The 22,041-nt window shown below is 36.5% G+C and overlaps 1 protein-coding gene across 2 annotated transcripts in view; it reads left to right on the forward strand.

Moving 5' to 3' along the window:
* Positions 1 to 13,674: 13,674 nt before the first annotated feature.
* LOC111804091 (uncharacterized) overlaps positions 13,675 to 22,041 on the forward strand; it is a 30,028-nt gene continuing 21,661 nt past the window's right edge. The window contains exons 1-3 of one of the 2 annotated variants that reach the window (XM_087118540.1): positions 13,675 to 13,807; positions 13,898 to 14,088; positions 14,938 to 15,047. In XM_087118540.1, coding sequence (XP_086974666.1) covers positions 13,956 to 14,088; positions 14,938 to 15,047 — 243 coding nt within the window. In that variant the 5' untranslated portion in view covers positions 13,675 to 13,807; positions 13,898 to 13,955. The remainder of the gene's footprint in view (positions 13,808 to 13,897; positions 14,089 to 14,937; positions 15,048 to 22,041) is intronic. The other variant, XM_087118539.1, reaches the window with a different exon arrangement.

Below are 22,041 nucleotides of genomic sequence, written 5' to 3' on the forward strand. Positions count from 1 at the left end.
TTATGTCTCACTGATCCTCTAATGAACTACCTTTCTTCGAATGGTTTGGAGAAATATTTTGCAGATATGTTCCTTGACTCAGAGAAGCTGGAAGACTATCAGAAGAGGCAAGGTATATTTAAAACATCCTCAGTTGGAAGAAGTCGAATTCGACAACTATTACATAGAAAAGGTCAAAGCAAGTCCTTTCAAAACTATCCCAGAAGGACTAGAAAAGGGTAATTTGACCCTAAAAGATATCAAGAATATCTAGCATCAAAGTAATTATTCAAATAAGATTTTATCCACAATCGCTACTCAACTTGAGAGTATCGAGGGAAAAATCTCGAAGAATTCTGGTACTCTGCAAGAACAAGCAGGCAGCTCTGTACCAAAAATCGATGAGTCAATCCCAATACTCAAACCGGCAAACCTCGACATATTTATTGAGAGGATTTCAAAAGAAGAGGCTGCAATGGCCAAAATAGAAGAAAAATTGGATAGGATTCTAAATCCTGGAATAACATCTCAGGATTCATCTGTTAACGTCGTTAACAATGATGATGAAATCCAGGAATCCGAAGACGAGATTGTAAATGAAGTTGAAGAACCTCTCTACAATCGAATTCAAAGAATCTCCAGAAGAAGTCAAAATAATACGAGTAATGAGAAAAACTGGTATCCTCAACCGTCTTTTACGGATATTCAATTCGAAGAAAAGACGCTACAAACTCAAGCTCATTACGATAGTCTAGCAATCTATGAGTGGAATATCGATGGATTGTCCGATTATCTGATAATGAATGTTGTCAATGAAATGATGATGGTCGCAGGCGCGTATAAATTACAGGGCCATAAATCCGACCATTAAATAGCTGACCGGATTTACCGGGCAACTCAAAGACTGGTGGAACAAATATCTTGACGAATCAACCCGCCAACAGATATTAAACCACTATGCCATCATGCCAACTACTCAAATCATTAAACAAGAAGGTCCATCAACCAGGACCGAAGTACAACACGAAAGGGTAGAGGACGCTGTCAACACCCTCATCTATACCCTTATAGAATTCTTCATTGGCGACCCCCTGAAGTACCAGGAGAGATCCGCCGAAATACTCATGAACCTAAAATCCCCTACCTTAGGTGATTTTAGGTGGTACAAAGACATGTATTTAAGCAAAGTTCTCATTAGAACAGACAAGTTCATTGGAATTCTCGAAGGAGAATTTTGTCAACGGACTACCAAAACACTTCTCAAGAAGGATCAAAGACGATCTTAAGACAAAGTATAATGAAACAATTCCATGGCAAATTTTGTCATACGGATCCATAGCATCCTTCATGATAGAAGGACTCAAGCTTTGTAATGAGTCAAAGATTCAAAACAAGCTCAATTCTTTGATAGCAAACAGAAAAGAGCTTGGAAGATTTTGGGATCAATATGGATGCAAGGAGATAGAAGCTCCCTCAACCTCCAGAAGGAAGGGTTAAAACGTATCCAAAGCCTTATAGTTCATACAGGCCTAGAGAAAACTATCGGAATAAACCCGTGCAATCTCAAAAGACAACGTATTCAAAGGAGAGGTATACCCCTACAAAAACCCATAGAGGAAAGAAAAGGCAAACTTGCTTCAAATGTCGAGAAGAAGGACACTATGCTAATAAGTGTCCGATCAGAGGAAAGATCAATGAGTTGGATATTGATCAAGAGCTGAAGAATCAGCTACTATGACTAGTTCTAACCGACTCAGAACAATCCAGCGAGGGAGAGATCCTCAAACTTCAAGACGAATCTGATTCATATTCTAGCACAGAATACGAATCAGAACAAGAAGGAAAAAGGACATGCGAAGGATGCATAAATGTCCTTACAAAGGATCAAGAAATTCTACTCGAGGTGGTAGACAAAGTTCAAGATCCAGAAATTCAATAGAAAATTGCTCAACGACTTATAGATGCTTATCTCTAAGCCATCTGAAAGGGAAGAAAGAAATCCCTACATACTCCAATCAGTTCTCAAAAGGTTTGAAAAACCTAGAGAACTAACTACCCAAGACCTTCAAAGAGAAATTAATAATCTCAAACAAGAAGTACAAACATTAAGATCTGAATCGAGGTCAGAATCTTATTTGCTTCGCCAAGAAATTCTCAAAATTCAAGAAAGGATGCCTGAACAAAGGGAAACGGCGCAACCAAACCTGGACGAAGATGATTTTCAAAGTTCCTTTGTTGGAGCCATCACCACTTCTCAATATCAAAAATGGTACGCTCTCGTTACCTTAAAAATTTATGAATTCAAAATCACATTAAAGCCTCTCATAGATACAGGAGCCGATCAAAATTGCATTCAAGAAGGTCTAATTCCTATGAAGTATTTTGAAAAAACTACTGAAGGCCTTAGAGGTGTAAACAACAACAGACTCAAAATTAATTACAAATTATCAAAAGTCCATGTTTGTAATGACGGAATTTGCTTCGTAAATTCCTCCCTTTTAGTAAATGACTTAAGACAAGAATTAATCCTAGCTACTCCTATCATTACTCAATTATACCCTCTCAAAATAATTGAAAGGGGTTAGAGTCAAAAGCCTTAGGAAAGAAAATAAAATTTAATTTCCTTTCGCATACAAGGATAGTGAAATAAATAACCTTCAAAAGAATACAATTATTCAGTCCGTAAATGTATTAAATTACAAAGAAAAGCAAATCTCTTTTCTCAAGGAAGAGATTTCATTCAAAAGAATAGAAGAATGGCTTCAAAGTAAGACTGTTCGGTCTAAAATCAAAACTTTACAAGACCAAATAGAAAGGGAAATTTGTTCAACTATTCCCAATGCTTTTTGGAAAAGGGAGCAACATATAGTTAATAACTTCGAAGAGGAAAATATTCCTACAAAGGCTCGACCTATTCAAATGAATAAAGAGTTACTAACATTCAGCAAAGCAGAAATTAATGATCTTTTGCAGAAGGGTCATATTAGGCCATCAAAGAGTCCCTAGTCATACGCGGCTTTTTACGTCAACAATCAAACAGAGAAGGAACGTGGAGTCCCGCGACTGGTAATAAACTACAAACCCTTAAATAAGGTTCTGGAATGGATTAGATATCCAATTCCAAATAAATTAGATTTAATGCAAAGAATTTCAAATGCCAAAATATTTTCAAAATTTGATATGAAGTCAAGATTTTGGTAAATCCAGATTTTGAAAAAAGGCAAGTACAAAACAGCTTTCAATGTCCCTTTCGGACAGTAAGAATGTAACGTTATGCCATTTGGGCTAACAAACGCTCCATTCGAATTTCAAAAAATTATGAATGATATTTTCAATCATTTTCAAGACTTTTCAATTGTTTATATTGACGATGTTCTGATTTTCTCTCAAAACATCGATCAACATTTTAAGCATATTCAAACATTTTTTACGGCAGTCAAAAGAAACGGTACTAAACCAAAAATTAAACTTTTTCAAACAAAAATATGTTTTCTTAGATTTGAAATCCATTTGGGTCTAATTAAACCCATCCAAAAGTCCGGAGTTTGCCTCAAATTTTCCGGACCAAATCACGAATAAGACCCAACTCCAAAGATTTTTGAGATGTCTCAATTATGTTTGATTTCCTTCAAAATATCAGACGCATTTACAAACCACTTTTTGAAAGGCTTAAAAAAGAATCCAAAGCCTTACGGGAGAACACACCAAAATAGTCCAAAAAATCAAATCCCTTGTCAAATTAATTTCGTGTTTATCTCTGATAAAACCCGAGGGCTAGTTTAATAGTGGAGACCGACGTATCCGATATAGGATATGGAGGAATCCTGAAACAGTCCCTTGACAAGAAAGAATCCATTGTCCTTTTTCATTCGGGAATATGGAATTCTACTCAAAAGAATTACTCAACCGTAAAAGGAGAAATACTTTCAATAGTACTCTATGTACAGAAATTTCAAAGTGATTTAATTAATAAAAACTATGTTATCAAAACGGATTCCAGAGCTTCCAAATTTGTTTTAGAAAAGGATGTGAAGAATCTCGTATCTAAACAAATTTTTGCTAGATGGCAAGCAATTTTATCTTGCTTCGACTTTCAAATTTTGTCTATAAAATGGGTCAAAAACCCCTTGGCAGACTACCTCTCAAGAGAGTTTTTACTCGAAGAAATCTTCTCCCTAACAACTCTCTTTCACCTAGAGATGACCGAAAAGAAAACGGTAGAGAAAGGGAAGAAGCCCATTGTTTCTTCAAATACCCCTACTCCAATGACATCTGACAGCTATGCGATGGATGCTGGTTTCACATTGGTAACCAGGTCTAAAACAAGACTTTCTAGAAAACAAACGGAGGTTATCACTTCGACGAGGCATTCTGCCTCTTCAACACGGTCATCTGCCGTTACGCCATCGAGACCTACTGTCCCTTCCACTTCATAGGGACCTTCTGTCCCCTCAACCTACTCGGACGCGGTTGTTCCCGTTCGATTCTTTCCAGCTCTTGATATCAGGACTTATTTCTAAAAATCTGTATCTCTACTAGAAGCTCTGGTAGAACCTGAATACGACGATCCAAAGCACAATCTGAATGTTCCAACGTCAACACATTTTGTCAACATGTTTGTTGGATTCTTTGGACCTTCTATCCTTCGCCAAACACATCACCATCTTCCACTAACCTGCGAGTGAAATGGTATCGCCTTCTATGTTTTTTCTTTGAATGATAGACTGGGTACCCACCAGAATCACTAACTAATCTGTATAAAGAATCTTCTCGTGCTGCTTCTTGCCCAATTATTCTAGATAGTCTGTCATTCATATCATCTCGTTTCCAACTTCAGCTATTGCCACGTACTCAACTTTAGTAGTTGAAAGAGCAATGCATTTCTAAAGCCCAGACATCCCATCATCCATGGCTTGCTCCCACTTGGTTGTATCCTCCAACTGTAAGGTCTCATCAAAGAGCTCTAGTTCCCTTCATCAGTCAGCAACAGATAGTGTAATGACGGTATATACCTATTAGGTACTCTGCTAGCTCTAGATGATCTTTTCAACACTTGCTTAGGTATCACTTGCTCCACTTCTGGTTCCTCAACAATAGTCTAAGAAGTTTCTTGAGTATCTGCTACAACATCACTCTGTGAATTATTCTGCAATTCAATCTTAATTTCCACTTGATTCATTGTCTGGGAACCTTTTTTCTCTTTGTTCTTATACAAGACATTTTTCATCTAAAGTCACGTCACAATATCTCACGATTCTCTTGTTCTTGACATCCCAAAACTTGTACCCGAACATGTCAGAATCATATCCTATAAAGTAACATTTCATAGCCTCAGCGTCAAGCTTGTCACTCTTTTTTGGATCAACACGAAGATACGCAGTACAACCAAAAGTTCTCAAGTGAGAGTACTTGAGTTCTTTTCCTGTCCATACTTCTTTTGGCAACTTGAACTCCAAGGGTACTAATGACCCTCTATTGATTAAGTAGAGTGTTGTATTCAACAACATCAACCTATAATGTATTTGACAATCCAGAATGAATCCTCATACTCCTTCTGTTCAACCTTTCAATAACACTGTTTTGTCTTGTTTTACCAGGAACTGTTCTCGTTAATTGAATTCCCCAAGCTAAACAAAATGCTTTGAATTCTGACTTGTCGTACTCTCCTCTATTGTCAGACCTCAGACATTTGATCTTTAAGCCGATCTGATTTTCAACTTCAGCTTTTCACTTCTTGAAGGTGGCAAACACATCTGATTTGTGTTTCATGAAATAAATCCAAACCTTCCTACTGAAATCATCGATAAAGGTGACGTAGAACTTTGATCCGCCAAGTGATGAAACTGGATATGGTCCCTAAACGTCTGTATGAACGATTTCCAACCGCAATTTCTTCAATTCTCTGGCAGCCTTTGTGAAGCTAACTCGTTTCGGTTTGCTCATAACGCAGTTCTCACAATGACTCATATCAATAAATTTCAAACCTTCTAAAACTCATTTCGCAGCCAACATCTTCGATCCTTTGACGCTCATATGTCCAGTTTATTATGCCATAGACTTGAATTTGAAGCAGTCTCAGCAAAGCAACCATGTTCATACATACTGAAGTAGTGTATGAAGTTTCAAATTTTGTGGCACGTGCTACCACCATAGCACCATTCACAATTTTCCACAAACTCTTCCCAAAATCTATTACATAACCTATGTTGTCCAACTGATCCCAATAGAGATCAGGTTCTTGTCGAGGCAGAATGCATCTGACATAATGTCTATTGATTTCCTGCCGGAGTTTTTATGCAGACATCCCCCTTTCCTTCAATCTTGAAAGCTATGTTATCACAAGATACACCTTCTCAAAATTTTCAGACTTCAAATTTGAAACAGTTTCTTATTTGTAGACGAATGAAAAGATGCACCTGAATCCAAAATTTAGGATTAAGTCGGACTGTCCACGTTGAGGATGAGAGCATCCCCAATGTCTTATGCTGAATTTATAGAATTATCGTCATACTCTGATTTGTGATTCTGCTTCCTCTTTGGTCTTGTACGATCTGTCTGAAAGTAACATTTTTTTCCCACAACTCCAACACGTTACGTTTGGTCTGTTTTGAAAATTTGCACAGTTCTTCGATTTTGATTGACCTTTGTTCGGGCCCTTCAATGTACTTCTTCCCCTTTGGTCAACACTAAGAGTTGAGTACTACCAGATTAATCTCTAGTTTCTCGCTTGCGAATACTTTTGCTGAGAACTATATCTCAAATTTTATCAAACTTCAGTTTCTCAGATTCTTGGAAACTGCTGATCGCGGCAACAACAGTATCCCACGACTCGGGTAAAGATGACATCAAAATCAATGTTTTAATTTCATCTTCGAAATTAATTTTCACCGAATTTAGTTGACTTACAATCGTATTGAATTCATTTATATGACCAACAACAGATCCACCTTTAGACATTTGTAGATTGAACAACCTTCGCATCAGGTACACCTTGTTCATAGCTGACAGTTTTTCGTACATATTCGACATTGCCTTCAATATGTCTGAAGTTGTCTTCTCCTTGATTATGTTGAATGCCACGTTTCTAGATAGCGTCAACCAGATCAATCCTAAGGCTTATCGATCCTTGAGCTTCCACTGCTCCATGGTCATGGTATCTGGCTTCACCCCCAATAGGGGTTCGTGAAGATCTTTCTGGTATAGATAATCTTCAATTTGCATCTTCCAGAAATTGAAATCAGATCCATCGAACTTCTCAATTGAAATTTTTGAACTTTCCATCTTCACAAATCATGGTGAATTTCGCCTAACTCTAGTACCAGTTGTTAGGACCGCATAACAATGCTCACACCTGTTCGAGATGAACACAAAGAAATAGGAGAGAAAATGCAAGGAAGAATATTGGCTAAATGTTTGTACACACGAGAGAATACAAACTAATGAATTGAGCAAAATTAGTAAACTCCAAAAATAAAAAAAAAATCAACAACTAGTGGTCATAACATTCTTAAAGAAATGATATAAGCTAGCCATTTCAAACCTAAAGATACGGTCTAGTATGACCATCTTGAACAATTTCTCCCCTAAATTGATTGGAGGGATGCTTTCAGTTTACTCGTGGAACTGTTTTCACATAACATAGTGATACACTTGTCTTGAAAATAACCAAGTTTTTTCAAAACTCTCCTCATCAACACCCCTTGACAAGCACAAGATGCGGCTGCCACAAATTCTGCTTCAGTAGTAGACAAAATAACTACAGGTTGTTTTTTTCGAGAACAAAGACACAACTCCATATATGCTTTTCATGTCATCTATATCTCCTACATAATCACTGCCAGTATATTGTATCAACTCTCCATTACCCCTTTTTCGATAAAGGACTCCCAAATCTACAGTACCTTTTAAGTTTCTCAACACCCTTTTTGCAACTTTCAAATGCAACTCAGTTGAACTTGCCATAAATCTGCTAATGAGAGACCATACATTAAATCCGGCCTTGTTGCAGTTAGATACATAAGGCTTCCAATCAATTGTTTATATGTTAAGGATATTTAGTAATAAATTATAGTTTACCATATATATTATATTCGATATTTTATTATAAGGCAAATATCTAATATTTGCCTTATTACGATAGGTATTTTTTCATTTATTGTTATTTCCATTTATTACTATTTCATATCCTTGTAATTTATTTGATTATAAATAAGATAACTTTCACACCATTCAAGTGTGGTGGATTAAGCAAACATTCTCATGGTATCAGAGCCTTTTCGGTTTAACAACCCCAATCTTTTCTTTTCAATGGCTTTTGAAATCTTCTACCGTTCTTCTCCACCACCACTGCTGGCTTTGACGCCGCAGGGGCAGTCGTCATGGCTGCCACATGTAGAGCCGATTGATTACTCTTCGGCTCTGCTCTTTTGACCTCCAAATCACCCTTCACCATACTCTGTACATACAACCTCACCTTTTCCAAACATAACCTCTTTCATTTTCTTCCCAATTTTCCCTTCATCCTTAATCCTTCACAGAAACCCTAATCTTAGGATCTTCATCCTTCGGAAATATACAGAATCTCGAGAAGTCCATCGACTTTATGCAGAGATTTACCTTTGGAATCTGGGCGCCGCACTGGCCTCTTCGCCAACCAAGTTGTCGCCGCCCTTCTCCCCAAAATTGGCTCCTTCGCCCAATGTGGCGACTCTTCCGACTTTAACATTGTCTTTGTCCCTTGCTCTAGGTTTCCTCTTCTACTTCTTGGGGTTAGACATATTCTCACCAGAGCCAAGGCAGCATCGTCGCTAAGCGACAATCCCTCTTCATGGGTTAGACATATTCTCGTTGAAGCCAAGGCAGCATCGCCACTGAGCGGCGATCCCTCTGCAATTTTCGATGGCCAAGAAAGTGTTTCTCTACACCTCCTCTGAACCAGGTTGTTGACATCTTCACGAAAAGTGTTTCTCAACCTCTTTGAACTTTTCAGATCCAAGCTTCACGTTCGTTCAAATTCGATATTTTAAGGATATTTAGTAATAAATTATAGTTTACCATATATATTATATTCGATATTTTATTATAAGGCAAATATCTAATATTTGCCTTGTTACGATAGGTATTTTTTCATTTATGGCTATTTCCATTTATTACTATTTTCATATCCTTGTAATTTATTTTATTATAAATGAGATAACTTTCACACCATTTAGGCGTGGTGGATTAAGCAAACATTCTCATTATACATGGTAGCATTGACCTTAACTCCTTCATCCTTTATCAGTCTATCCCTAGGAACACTAGGGTTTTTCACACAATCACTTTTTTCCATCCTAAAATTTCTCCAAAACTTCTTTTGCATACTTTCTCTAACTAATATAAATGCCTTCAGGATTTTGTAAAATCTCTATATCGAGAAAATATTTCATTTTTTCCAAACCAGTCATTTCAAATTCAAGTTTCATAGAATTCTTGAACTTAACAAACATGCTCTCATCATTACCGGTAAAAATTAGATCGTCAACATATAAACTAATAATCAAAATTTTACCTCCATCTCCTGTTTGTATGAATAAAGTATGGTTACAGTTGCACCTTTCAAATTCTTCTCTGACAAAATGTGCTTCAATTTGATTGTACCATGCACGTGGGGCTTGTTTAACGCCATATAATGTCTTCTTCAAGTATTCTTGACCTTTGTTCTCCTAACTTTGTGGTTGCTCAACAAAGACGGCTTCTTTTAACTCTCCATATAAGAAAGCACTTTTCATGTCAAACTGATACACGTTCCAACTATTTCGAGCCGCTAAAACAATTATCATTCGAAGAGTATCCCACCTAGCCACAAATGCAAACACTTACGTATAGTTTATACCATGTTGTTGTGCATAATCTTTTGCTACCAACCTAGCCTTATACTTGTCAACTTCACCATTTTCATTGAGTTTGGTTTTGAAAACCCACTTTACTCCAATCTTCTTCATTCCTTTAGGCAAATCTGTCAACTCCCAAGTCTCGTTTCGTTTGGGCTTCTATCTCCAAGTCCATTGCAGCTCTCCATTTTGAACTTTGAACAGTTTCTTCAAAGGTAGTCCGATCTGTAGTTGAGGTTAATATAACTAAATTGTTGTGCTCAACTTCTTCAGAAAATTCTCCCCGCTTACATAATCTTTCATCCATAATGGTGCTCTTCTATTCCTCACTTCGGATGTACTTTCTTCAGATGTTGAAGAATTTGATTCAAATGACTCACTGAAAGATATACTAACTTCCCCTTCTTCTTCTGCTACCACATACTTTTCTGATTCTTCCTCACTTTAGTCATGTTCGCGTCCTTCTATATTACTATCTTTCCATTCAAGGGTATCAAGTCTAGCTTCTTCATTACTTTTCCCCCAATTCCAACACTTATTTTCTTCAAAAATCACATCTCTGCTTACAACTATCTTCTTGAACACTGGATCATAGAGTCTATATGCTTTAGACTCTTCACTCATCCCTAGCGACACACACTGAAAACTTTTAACATTCAACTTCTTTCTCTTACCGTCTGATACATGAACATGGTCAATGCATCCAAAAACTCGAAAATAATCGACATTAGGACTTCTGTTGAGCATGTGCGCTGTCCAATTTGCTGCTTCTGGCCAGAAATTCTTTAGAACTTACTTCTCTGATAATATACTTCTAACCACGTTCATGATTGTTCGGTTCTTGCGCTCAGTTACACTATTTTGTTGGGGAGTGTAGGCTGCGATAAGTTGTCTACTAATAACATTAGTTTTGCAAAAACTATTGAACCCGTGAGAGGTGAATTCTCCACACCTATATGTGCGTAAACAACGAATAAAATCTCAAGTCTCCTTCTCAACAACATTTTTGAAATTCTTGAAGATAGTAAAGGCTTCAGATTTTTCAACAAGAAAATATATCCACACCTTGCGGCTGTAATCATCAATAAAACTTATAAAATATCTCTTCTTATTGTTGGAAAGAGGTTTGATGGGTCCACAGATGTCTGCATGTACCAGTTGCAGCCTTTATGTTGCTCTCCATGAACTTATCTTTGGAAATGCATCCCTAGGTTGCTTTCTCATCGTGCTATCCGTGCATATTTTAGATGATTCTTTCAATTGGGGTAACCCTCTCACTATTTTCTTATGTTGCAATGTTCTCAAACCTTTGAAACTTAGATGCCCATATCTGCAGTGCTAAAGATGAGTGTTTTCTTCTATAATTATTTAGAAACAAGTGTTGGTTTGTGGCAGATTCTTGCAAGTAATATGAACATCCTATTTGCAGACGTTGTTGTTTGCATAAGCCCTATCTTGGGATGATAGATTTTGCATTCTCCATGTTGTATCAAAATAGATACACCTCTTTCTTGCAATTTTTCAAGACTTAATAGGTTGTTTTTCAACTCAGGTATATAGAAAACATCAGTGATTACCTAAGTGACTCCAACAACTTGCAATCTAATGTTACCTTTTCCCAACACTGTCATATTGAAACTATTTTCAAGCTTCACAGATTGTTGGAATTCCTCATTAAGATATGAGAACCATTCCTTGTTTGCACACATATGATTGCTACACCTCGAATCAAGGAACCAAATATCTTCCCTCCTTGATTGATTGAGCTCCACATATGACATCAGCAACATTTCTTCTTCCTCCTCAACCTCAGCATAATTTGCTTCCTTCTCCCATTGAGGACACTGATGACACTTATAACACTCAACTATAGTTTTGTTGAATGGATGTCTACCTCTTCCTCTTCCTCGTAAAGCTTCACGAGCTCGATCACCTCCTCTTCCACCGAATCTATTATCATATGTCACCTTTAGTGCTTGTTCATCACCTACACCTACACCTCCATTCAGTCTTTGCTCATGTACCAGCAAGCTGGTTTGCAATCCATCGTTAGTTAAAGTGTCTAAGTTATTAGACTCTTCAATCGAACATTTAATATGGTCAAATCTTGAGGTCATTGATCTCAAGATTTTTTCAATAATCACCACTTGTTTCATGTTTTCGCCATGAATTTTCATCTTATTTGCAATGGTGAGAGTTCGAGCAAAATAAGCATCAACACTCTCACCCCTCTTTCATCGGTAGGACTTCAACCTCTTTCCTAAGAGCTTGGAGTTGTGCTCTTTTAACTCTTGTGGAACCTTGGTACTTCTGCTTCATAGAGTCCCAAATTTGTTTGGCATTATCTCTATTAAGGATCGTTTCCATAATAGTTTGATCAATAGATTGTCCGGAATATATTTTCTTATTTATTTATTTATTATTATTATTTAAAGGAAAACTCTTTTTTATTATTTTAAAAATTGGAGCATTATACAATATCTAATGAATACTTGACATATTTTTAAAACTACAACAATACTTAAAACACTAATAAACTACAAAATAAAAATTAAAAAAAAAATCAATAAATATTTAATATATACATCAACTTTCAAATATAAAATTAAAGTTGTTGGATGATGAAAGTCTCACGTCTGCTAATTTAGGGAATGATCATGAGTTTATAAAACCATGAGAGCTTATGCTCAAAGTGGACAATATCATACCATTGTGGAGAGTCGTGTTCATCTAACAAAAGCTACTAGATTATATTGACTCGACATAACTCCAATATTCATTTATACACTTCAATGTGCATTAAATGTATAACAAAATATATAACATAGTAGATTTAAGAATGGTTGATGTTTGTGCTACTTCACTATAGGACAAGTTGTGTCGGTGGATATACTCATAAGAGACAAGACCATCCATTACAAATTGTTTCTAATTACGTGTCAAAAGTTTGTCTTACCCATGTAATTACATCTTTTACCTAAGAATTATTGATTAGAACAATTTGTTTATGATCCAACTATAAATTAAATCTCTCCTTAGCTAGTGAGCGGGTGTAGCCCTATTGTTCGAGTTCCGAAATCACGTCCGACAATAAAAAAAAAGCCCGTCAATCTCGTAAGATTATGTTTATGGCTTCTTATCTGGTTAGGCTGCAAAAGCCACTCTCACTCATTCAAATCACGGGATAAATCTCTCATAAAAAGTTTATAACTCGTTCAAGATTAATCTTTAGTCACATATGATTATTTTTTTAAAATATTGATTTCCTCAATTACCTTTTTTTTTTAAGATATATTAAATATTTCATAATTCAGTCTTATACAAACTCATTATATAGGATACCCTTACTCACTTTCTCCATACGAATGATTTGAATCAAATCATTTGTAGTAGAATGGGTGGGTTGCTTTGCCTATAGTAATCATATACATGGACACAACTTGTCCTACCTAAGAGTTTAACTAAAGATTTATAGTGAAATGAGCCCTCATTAGTTTAGCGAAATATATTTATTTGTTTATATATTAAATATTAAAATATTAAAATATAAAATATATATTTAAATTTGAATGAGATATAAATGGACTAATTATATAATAAAATATTTATGCTTTAATTTAATTTATTTTTAAAATTCAATCTATTCTCGATGCTTACACTGTGAATGAAATGTTCATTAAGCCGTGAATCAACATTTTTATAATATGGTAAAAAAATCAATAAAACATTAAAAAAAAAATAAAATGCCACTTATGTGAATATAATATAAATATAAGAATTTTATTTATTATTTTATATAATTATAAATTTTTATAGAAATATTGCATGTTAGCGACCTTCCGATCGGTCCATCCGATTCGAGAGCGTGTTCTGTTTCTTCATTTCCTTCGAGTTCCAGGCGCAAAGACAGAGACAGAGTTGAATAAACCAAAGCAGATCGATTGTTCATTCAGCAGGTACCATTTGAATCATGCCGCATTAAAGATCTAACGTTAGTGCTTTCGTTATTCTTCTTGATCCAATTTGATTTTATTTTTGAATTCAAGTTACACTCACCTATGTTTATATGACGCGGAAGCTGGAAGGTTGAAATCTCAGTAGAAAATGGAGTGGAACACGATTCACCATCTGGATCTACGACATGTAGGAAGAGGTCTCAAACCATTGCAACCTCATGCTGCCGCATTTCATTCCCATCAGGCACTCGTTGCCGTCGCCATTGGGACTTACATCGTTGGTCAGTAATTATTTCTGCTTCATTTCCCTTGTGAACTATTTCATTTGGAGCGGTTCTCTCTATTTTTCTATCTCACGCCAATTGACTGGTTTAATTCTGGATCTTACTATAATTGGTAAACGTTCTTATGATAAGGATACTCATCATATGTTATAGGCTGCTGACCTATGAAACGTGCTGATTATTCTTTCTAAATTTCAATATGGAAATGTTTGATGATGAAAATTCAGAGTGGAAGGAGGGGAGCTTGAGAGAATTGCGTAGTCTTTCTCGTGGACTATTTTGCTGTTATTATGTGATCTTATAAGTCATGATACAATGCTCGGAGCCATGTTAGGGACTTGAGTGGTCTGATCATTACTAGGGTTCATATGGTTGTAGTTGAGTTTTCTTTTTTTTTTTTTTTGGGAAGAGAAACAGAGAACGGATTTCGTATTTCATTAAATTTACAAAGGGCTAATTGGGGTTACAAGAAACCTCCCAATTAGTTAAAATATCACCAAGAGAATAGTTACAAAAAAAAAAATTCCCAAGCTGTAACGTGGTTGTAGAATTATACTTGCTATTTAGCCTTTCCCCAGCTGAAATTGGCAAAAATGCTATTTTACCTAGGAGTTAGGCCTCTGCTCGATCTCTTTTTTGTGCTTCTCACTTAAAAGGAAACCTAGTTTTTGACACTGTTCCTGAATGATGGTAGTCATAATTAATGGCCATATTGTTATAAACTTAGTATCTGGCAATCTTATTAATCAAGTTTGAAAAGCATTTCTTATATTAGCCTATTTCTTTCTGGTTAAGCACTGTAACCTTTTTGAATGATGTTTTTTCACGTTACTTTTTTGGCCACAGAATGTGATGCATTAACTGGTTGCAAGATCTCTTCCATTAACATTGGTGCTCGAGTTGTTCGCATGTCTTATAGCCCCACAAGTGGGCATGCTGTGATTGCAATGCTCGAGGTTGGTCCATTATATATGATATTTTTCAACACTCGAGTTTTTTATTTTTCCTTTTTTCCCAAATATTATATTTTTACAAGAAACCAAATTTTATTGAGAAAAATAAAAGAATAGACAGTAGTTTTGTGAGAGAGGTGGAGATATTGTGCGAGGAAGTTTGGGAGGTTTGGGAGGTTTATGGGTGTAATGCCGCCTTGTAGGTATCGGTTACACAACCTGTTTGTAATCACGAGCTAGGTTTTATTCGGTTGGGTTGAAGTTTTTTTTTGTAGTTAGGTGCAGATGCCCTTTTTGCTTGTCATGTGGATTAATGACCATATTTAGAGGTACTCTTCTTTGGTATTGGGGTTGCAATGATATGTCTTGTGCAAATACACTATTGGGGACTTGAATCATGTTTTGTGGAGAATGTGAGTGAGCAAATTTGCCTTGGAACATTCTTTTTGAGATTTTTGGTGCGTGTTTGACTTGAATAGATTATGCCACTTGACATAGACAGAGGTTTACTTCCAGTCACTATATTGGGACAACAAACAAGGGATGAGCCCTTTTGGTGTGCAACATTCTTTTTTGTTATTTTATTGAAATTTTGGCTCGAGAGAAACGAAAGTCCTGTGGTAGATATGGTCTATAGCTAGGCTTAATTTTGGCTTGTATTTAAGGCATATCTTTGTCTTGTATTCTTAACAAACAGAGCCCTTTTCGTAATCTCATATTTTAGTTGTCAGAATAATGTGTATTGCAATATTTGTGAGGAGAATCAGTTGGATCTCTTCTTTACTTGTTCTTTTGCTGTCTTTTGCTAGTGCAATCTTTCCAACATCTTTAATGTTGGTTGGTGCTTCGCAAATAATGCCTGGGATGCTTCCTTCTAACTCATCTTTTTATAGGAATAAAAACAATTTCATTGGTTGCTGAAATATATTGCAAAAGGAAATCCTCTCAGAGAATAATTAATGAGAAATGAGTATAGATAAACTACAGTTACAAAATTGAGGAGATGATCTTCAAGATAAAGCTAGAAAAGAAAAATTAATAAAAATATTGATGTTATGGTGTTTATCTGAGAAGATTCCAGCATTTATTTTCTTTTTTTACCAAAGGTTAATGAAGTTGCTCCACAAAATCTTTTGCCTTTCTTGAACGGATGTCCGCTGAGAGATAGATGGAGGAGAGTGAAGATATCCCTTGGTCTTGTAATAGTCCACCAGCCAAAAGATTATTGTAGATAAGTCAGCAAACGGGCAGTTGCTGAACAAATGAATTTGAGACTCAGGTTCTTTAAGAAAAAGCGACAGCAACTTGGTGAGATAGCTAACCAAGGAGATCTTAGTTGGAGCATATCATAAGTATGAATTCAAGCGTGGTTAATCTTCCAAGGAAAAAACTATACATTTTTGAGGCAATGACACTTCCCAATCTGTTGATAAAAAAATATATTCGTAAGGTTTCTAGCAGATGCCAGCTTCTTTGTCAATGAGCTGGAAAAAAAGAGACCATACTTCTTCGAAGTCGTACGTCAAATGTCCTCTTGATTCGATGAAGCAAAGCTCACAACTGAAATGAAAGCTTGGCCCATTCCCCTTCCAACTCATTTAAGGAATTCACTTCAGTGGTTAAGTGAAGACTTTTTGGTCCAAATTGGATGATAGCTCCTCTTGTGGAGTATTTGATTCCAGAGACAAAAAAAAAAAAAAAAAAAAAAAAAAAAAAAAAAAAAAAAAAAGAAAAAAGAAGAAGAAGAAGAAGAAGAAAGAATAGTTTGAGGGGAGGAAGCTAGTATGGACGTCTTTTGGGATATTGTTAGAATTCTTGTTTCCTGCAGGTGTTGCGTTTGTAAGCGAGCACCCTTAAGAACTGGAAACACTGACCAGAAATTTGATTGGACTCCATTATTAGCCTTGAAGTTCATGAAATTGAAGAATAGGATACTTCTTTTAGCTATTTCAACCTAAAGTTCTCCTTTTGCAGCACTTTTTGGTGGAAGAGACACCCACACTAAAGGCTCTCACCCATAGATTCTACAGACCACCTTCCTCCAAAGAGCACAATCTTCTTGCAAAAATCTAAATAGCCATTTTAGAAGTAGAGCATGACTTCTTTGTGTCAAGGAGCCTATTCCAAGCCAAGATATTGCAAAGGCAACACAGTCCACCCCCATAGGCACCACCATTTTAGAAGTTCCTCATGATCATCACTTGCAGATAGGAAGACTGCTTATGGTGGGCAACCGCAAGTGTGAGCCATCTTCTCTGAAAGGGGAATTTTCTTCCATTTATTGAGCCTTGCTCTAAACTATCCATTAGATGGTCACAGAAGCCAGTTGTATTGTAATTTCCCCCCAAAGGGATGCCCACATACGTAATAGGGAGCTCCTCAACCTTGCATCCCATGGAAGAAGTCTGCTGATTAACCTCATCCTTGTTGATATTTAGGCCTGTGATGGGAGTTTTTGAGTCATTTAAAGGCAATCCAGCAGCTCTCCAAAACATAGCCAAGAAAGCCCTCCTATTCTTGAGACCCCCTCACTGTTTGGATAGAAAATGAGGGCATCGTCAACAAATTGAAGGTGAGTTAGCATCATTTGCAGTCTGCCCACTTGAAGACCTTGAAGAATCCTTTTTTCAAAACAATGATGAAAATTGACTCAAGGAATTGTCAACAATTGTAAACAAAGGGGATATTGGGCTCCCCTTGTCTAATCCCTCTACCAGCAAAAATCTTCCCTCTTGGTTTTCCATGGAGAAAAATTGAGAATTTGGTATTCTCCATACGACCGCCTATCCACTTTCTCCATCTCGAGGATGGCATCAAAATATAGCCAATCCACCTTATCATGCCTTTTCAAAGTCTAACGGAAGGAGGAAATCCTCTTTCTTCTTCACTTGGTTCTCTCCAACCACTTTCTTCCAATGCTTCGTTAGCACCTTAGCAATCAGCTCGGGAAGAAAATAGGCTTATTGGTCTATCTTCACACACCTTATTGGTTTTTAACTTCTTCAGGATGAGGCAAATATAGGTGTCATTAGTTAATTTGTTTTTTTACACCATTTCAAAAAAAAAAAAAAAAAAAAAAAAAAAAAAAATCTTGCTACACCGCTATGTCACTCCTCCAAACTCATTAGTCATGTCATCCGAACTGTGAAACATGAGGTTGTCAAGGATCATCTTAGATTTAAAAATCTCTTCTTCTTGGAAGGGGTTTCCAACTCTTCTCTGGTGTATGAGTTCATTGAAACCCAATTCACACGTTAAATCACAAATCTCTTCCTTTCATCTTAGTTTACAATATTTGGAATAAGCTAACAAACTCTTGCTTTCTCCTTTCTTAGTAAGGATATTTGCTTTACCATCTTCTATTAAGGAGATGAAGGCTTTATTTCTTCTAGACGTAGTCCATTTGTGGAAGAAACTCTTATTTAATCACCCTCTTTAGGCCACTGAATTTAATACTTTTAGTTCCACATCCTTTGCTCCTTTAAAGTTATCTCCGTAAGCACTAACTTGTATCTCTGTAAGCGCTAACTTGAGTGAATCATACTTTCTAACAATTTTGAGTTCAATGAAGCCTATGTCTTCCATATAATTTAAATCGTCATTCTCCTTTGCACTTTCTTTTTCCCATCCTCAATCTTCTTTAAAGACTTCTTTGTTCCATCTTTTTAGGTGGTCATTGATCTGCTAATTTTTTAAGCGATTTCCTGGCCACCCAATAATTTTCATAGCATTCCACCATTCCTTCACATTCTTGGACAAATCAGGATATCCAGTCAAATGTTTTTGAATTTGATAGGAAGGACCCTTTTTTTGATAACGGAAGCTAAGGAGAAGAGGGAAGTGGTTAGATGTCATATGTGAAAGCCTCGTGACAGACATCTTCTTGTAACACTCATTCTAACTTCAAAATATGAATAGCCTATCAATTCGGGTAGAAATAGGCCCTTGCTATTGGACCATGTGAATTTATCATTGTCGAAAGGAATATCGAGTACAACAAGGATCGTGAACCAAAGGAAGGGAAGAATGTTACTAGAATTTTGAAGTTACCTTGTTCGGGACCTTATTGCTTGAGGTCTTCAATTGGCCAATTAAAGGCCATCATACCCCATCACTTCTCCCATTAAATTTCTGAGATAGCCACTATATTGTGTTAAAGTCCTCCAATACACCACACATTTGATCAAATTAGGGGTGCACATGAGTCGGGTGGGTTGGGTTGGGTTGGGTTGAGGAAATTTTTTGGACCAACCAAAAAATTTGGGTTGATTAGATTGGTAAACTAACCCAACCCAAAATTGTTTAACAACCCAACTCTACCCAACCTTCTATTTTCGGGTTGGGTTGGGTTGTCAGATTGATAATTTTTTTTTTTTAAATTTCTTTTATTTATCCGTACTACATAGTCATTCAATACAATCTTAAATAAAAGATATTAAAAGTTCACAAACAAACACAAATCAATCCATAATCATTCAAGCGAATAAATTCTTCATCAATATAATCACAGCAACAAGCAAGAATTGTAACATACCAACAATTCTTAATCCATTTTAATTTTCTACTTTTTGGCCTTCCTTTTTGTGTAATGTGGAAATTTCAATGCTCTCCCAATAACTCTCTACTTTTACATGAAATCTCAGCAGTAAACACAACAAAAAAGATTTAATAAACTCAACTTAAATAAATAGAACTCATAATGAAAACTTTTAAAAGAAAGGTTGAGACTTGTTATCTAACCCAACCCAAAAACCTATCTAACCCAACCCGTGCCTTATAATTCGGGTTGGGTCGGTTCAGGTTGTTGGGTTCATTGTGAACCCCTATAACAAATAAGTCCTCCCATAGACCATCTAACTTTGTCTTTTAGAGAATATCTAGATCTAGACTATTCTTAAGCATAATGTTTTTCACCAGATCTCTTTTCTGCGCTGCTCCAATCCCTTGTACATGCCAAGAAATTAATTTCATGGAGTAACTTTTGGCCCTTATTTCTCTTTATCTTCACCTTCAACCAGATCTTTGTCATTATCCTCACATTTTCACAAGCTCCCTTCATTGTTTTTTTGCTAACCGAACTACCATCAAAGGAGTTTGCTTATGAATGCACATTTTTTACTTAATAGACTTCACCATTTTTCTAGTATATAGGCATTTCTCATCACTATTTCCTCATCACTCTTGATATTTGTGGTTGGGGTAGTGGTTGATATAGTTTGCTCAAGCTCGTCAGCCCTAAGAAAATCACTACTAAATGGTTTTCCTCCTCTATCATTGCTTTCCCTTCTTTGTCCGTCGGCGGTTCTTCTTTAAAAAATGTATAGAAAGCATCTGGAGGCTGCTTGAAGTAATGATTCGACGTTCTACACACTTACCGATCAGAGCTATTATTTAAGAACAAGGCTTGAAAAATTAAAAAATAGAAAAGATGCTTGAAAATAAGTAAAACATACTCGGGTACTCCTTTTAATGACATTGAAAAGACAGGCAAGCAGAAAAATCAATTCATCACTACAAATTTTTAATCGGTTCTCTGAACTCTATTGTTATTCTTGCCCCACAACCTTGCAAAACCTTGCCTTTGCAAGGGTGTGAATATTAGAAATACTTAGGAAAGCTCTTCTATGATTTGATCTACATACAAACATATAGCAATAAAAAGCAAAATCAAAGGATTGATTTCTTTTAAAAAATGGGATATTTGCTCATGACCTGCCTACCTCGACCCTAACTAACACATGGAGACACCTGATTGTTCTACTCGTATGTTGGTGGTCAGTTCTAATAAAACATGGACCCAACCGTAATGGCCTAAAATAGTTCTCTAATATTTCATGGGAAACCAGACAATAAAACTGGGCCCATCTTGTAGGATGTCTTAGATCACCCCCTTTAAGGATCTTATGAACAAAGAGAACTATTGGGTCCTCCCTCCCTTGATATCACTCGAGCCTTAATCCAACCAAATCAATGCTTTCATTTCTCCTTTCCCACTCCCTCTATTTATAACCAAATAGCATAACAAACTCTCTAATTAATTGCAAATATATCCCTAATAATATTCCTATGAAGTTGATAGAACTTGAGTGATGCTTGATCCCTCTTTAGGCTTCATGACTCTCATTAGGGTTCTGTGATACGTGACCCTTGTCACGATCTTTAATTTCCCTTAGCAAGGTTCGTTGTGTGAAAAAAGAAGACTTCTGTAACGATTCAGATTTTTGTTCCAAAAATGATATGATAATATATTAATTACAGCATTTATACTCGCCAGAAAATGCGTGATTTCTAGCAAGACAATTATTGCCATAATTGGAAATGTTCATAGACCCTTTATATCTCTCAATGCGCAACTTTTCAGCATCCATTGAAACGATTTTTCTTTCGAACTTATCTCCTGTGTCTGAGTGTGTTTGAGAGAGCAAAACATTGAGAGTTGTCGAAAGTGAAATCGAGTGGATTTTCGCGAAGATCTGTGGGCCAACGTTGATTTTTGGGGTTCCGAATCGAAAGCTGGTGTGGTGTTATTGCGCAAGTCATCAGAGGAAAACCGAGGTGGAAGCAAGGGAGTCGGCGTCGGAATCACTGTGCGTTCGTCGGTGAACGATAAGGAAGGTTTTTGCGATTAGAGTTTTCGTTGTTTTTCGGGTAAGGAAGACGAGTTTTTGGATCGAGTTGGGTTCTCTCCTCGCATTCGTATACCCGCGACCCAACAACCCTCTGTTTTAGCCTCTACTCTAGCCCACATTCCAGGCGAGAACCGCGGGCTGCGTGCACGTTTGGGCCCCTGTGCAAAGGATGACACGCACAAATCGAGAAATGGTCCAAATTTTCAATGTAACGATTCAGATTTTTATTCAAAAAATGATATGATAATATGTTAACTACAACATTTATTCTCACGGAAAATGCGTGATTTCCAGCGAGACAATTATTGTCATAATTGGAAACGTTCATAGACCCTTTATATTTCTCTATGCACAACTTTTCAGCATCC

The sequence above is a fragment of the Cucurbita pepo genome, chromosome 16, assembly GCF_057944985.1.
Source record: "Cucurbita pepo subsp. pepo isolate OVF chromosome 16, ASM5794498v1, whole genome shotgun sequence".
NCBI lineage: Eukaryota > Viridiplantae > Streptophyta > Magnoliopsida > Cucurbitales > Cucurbitaceae > Cucurbita > Cucurbita pepo.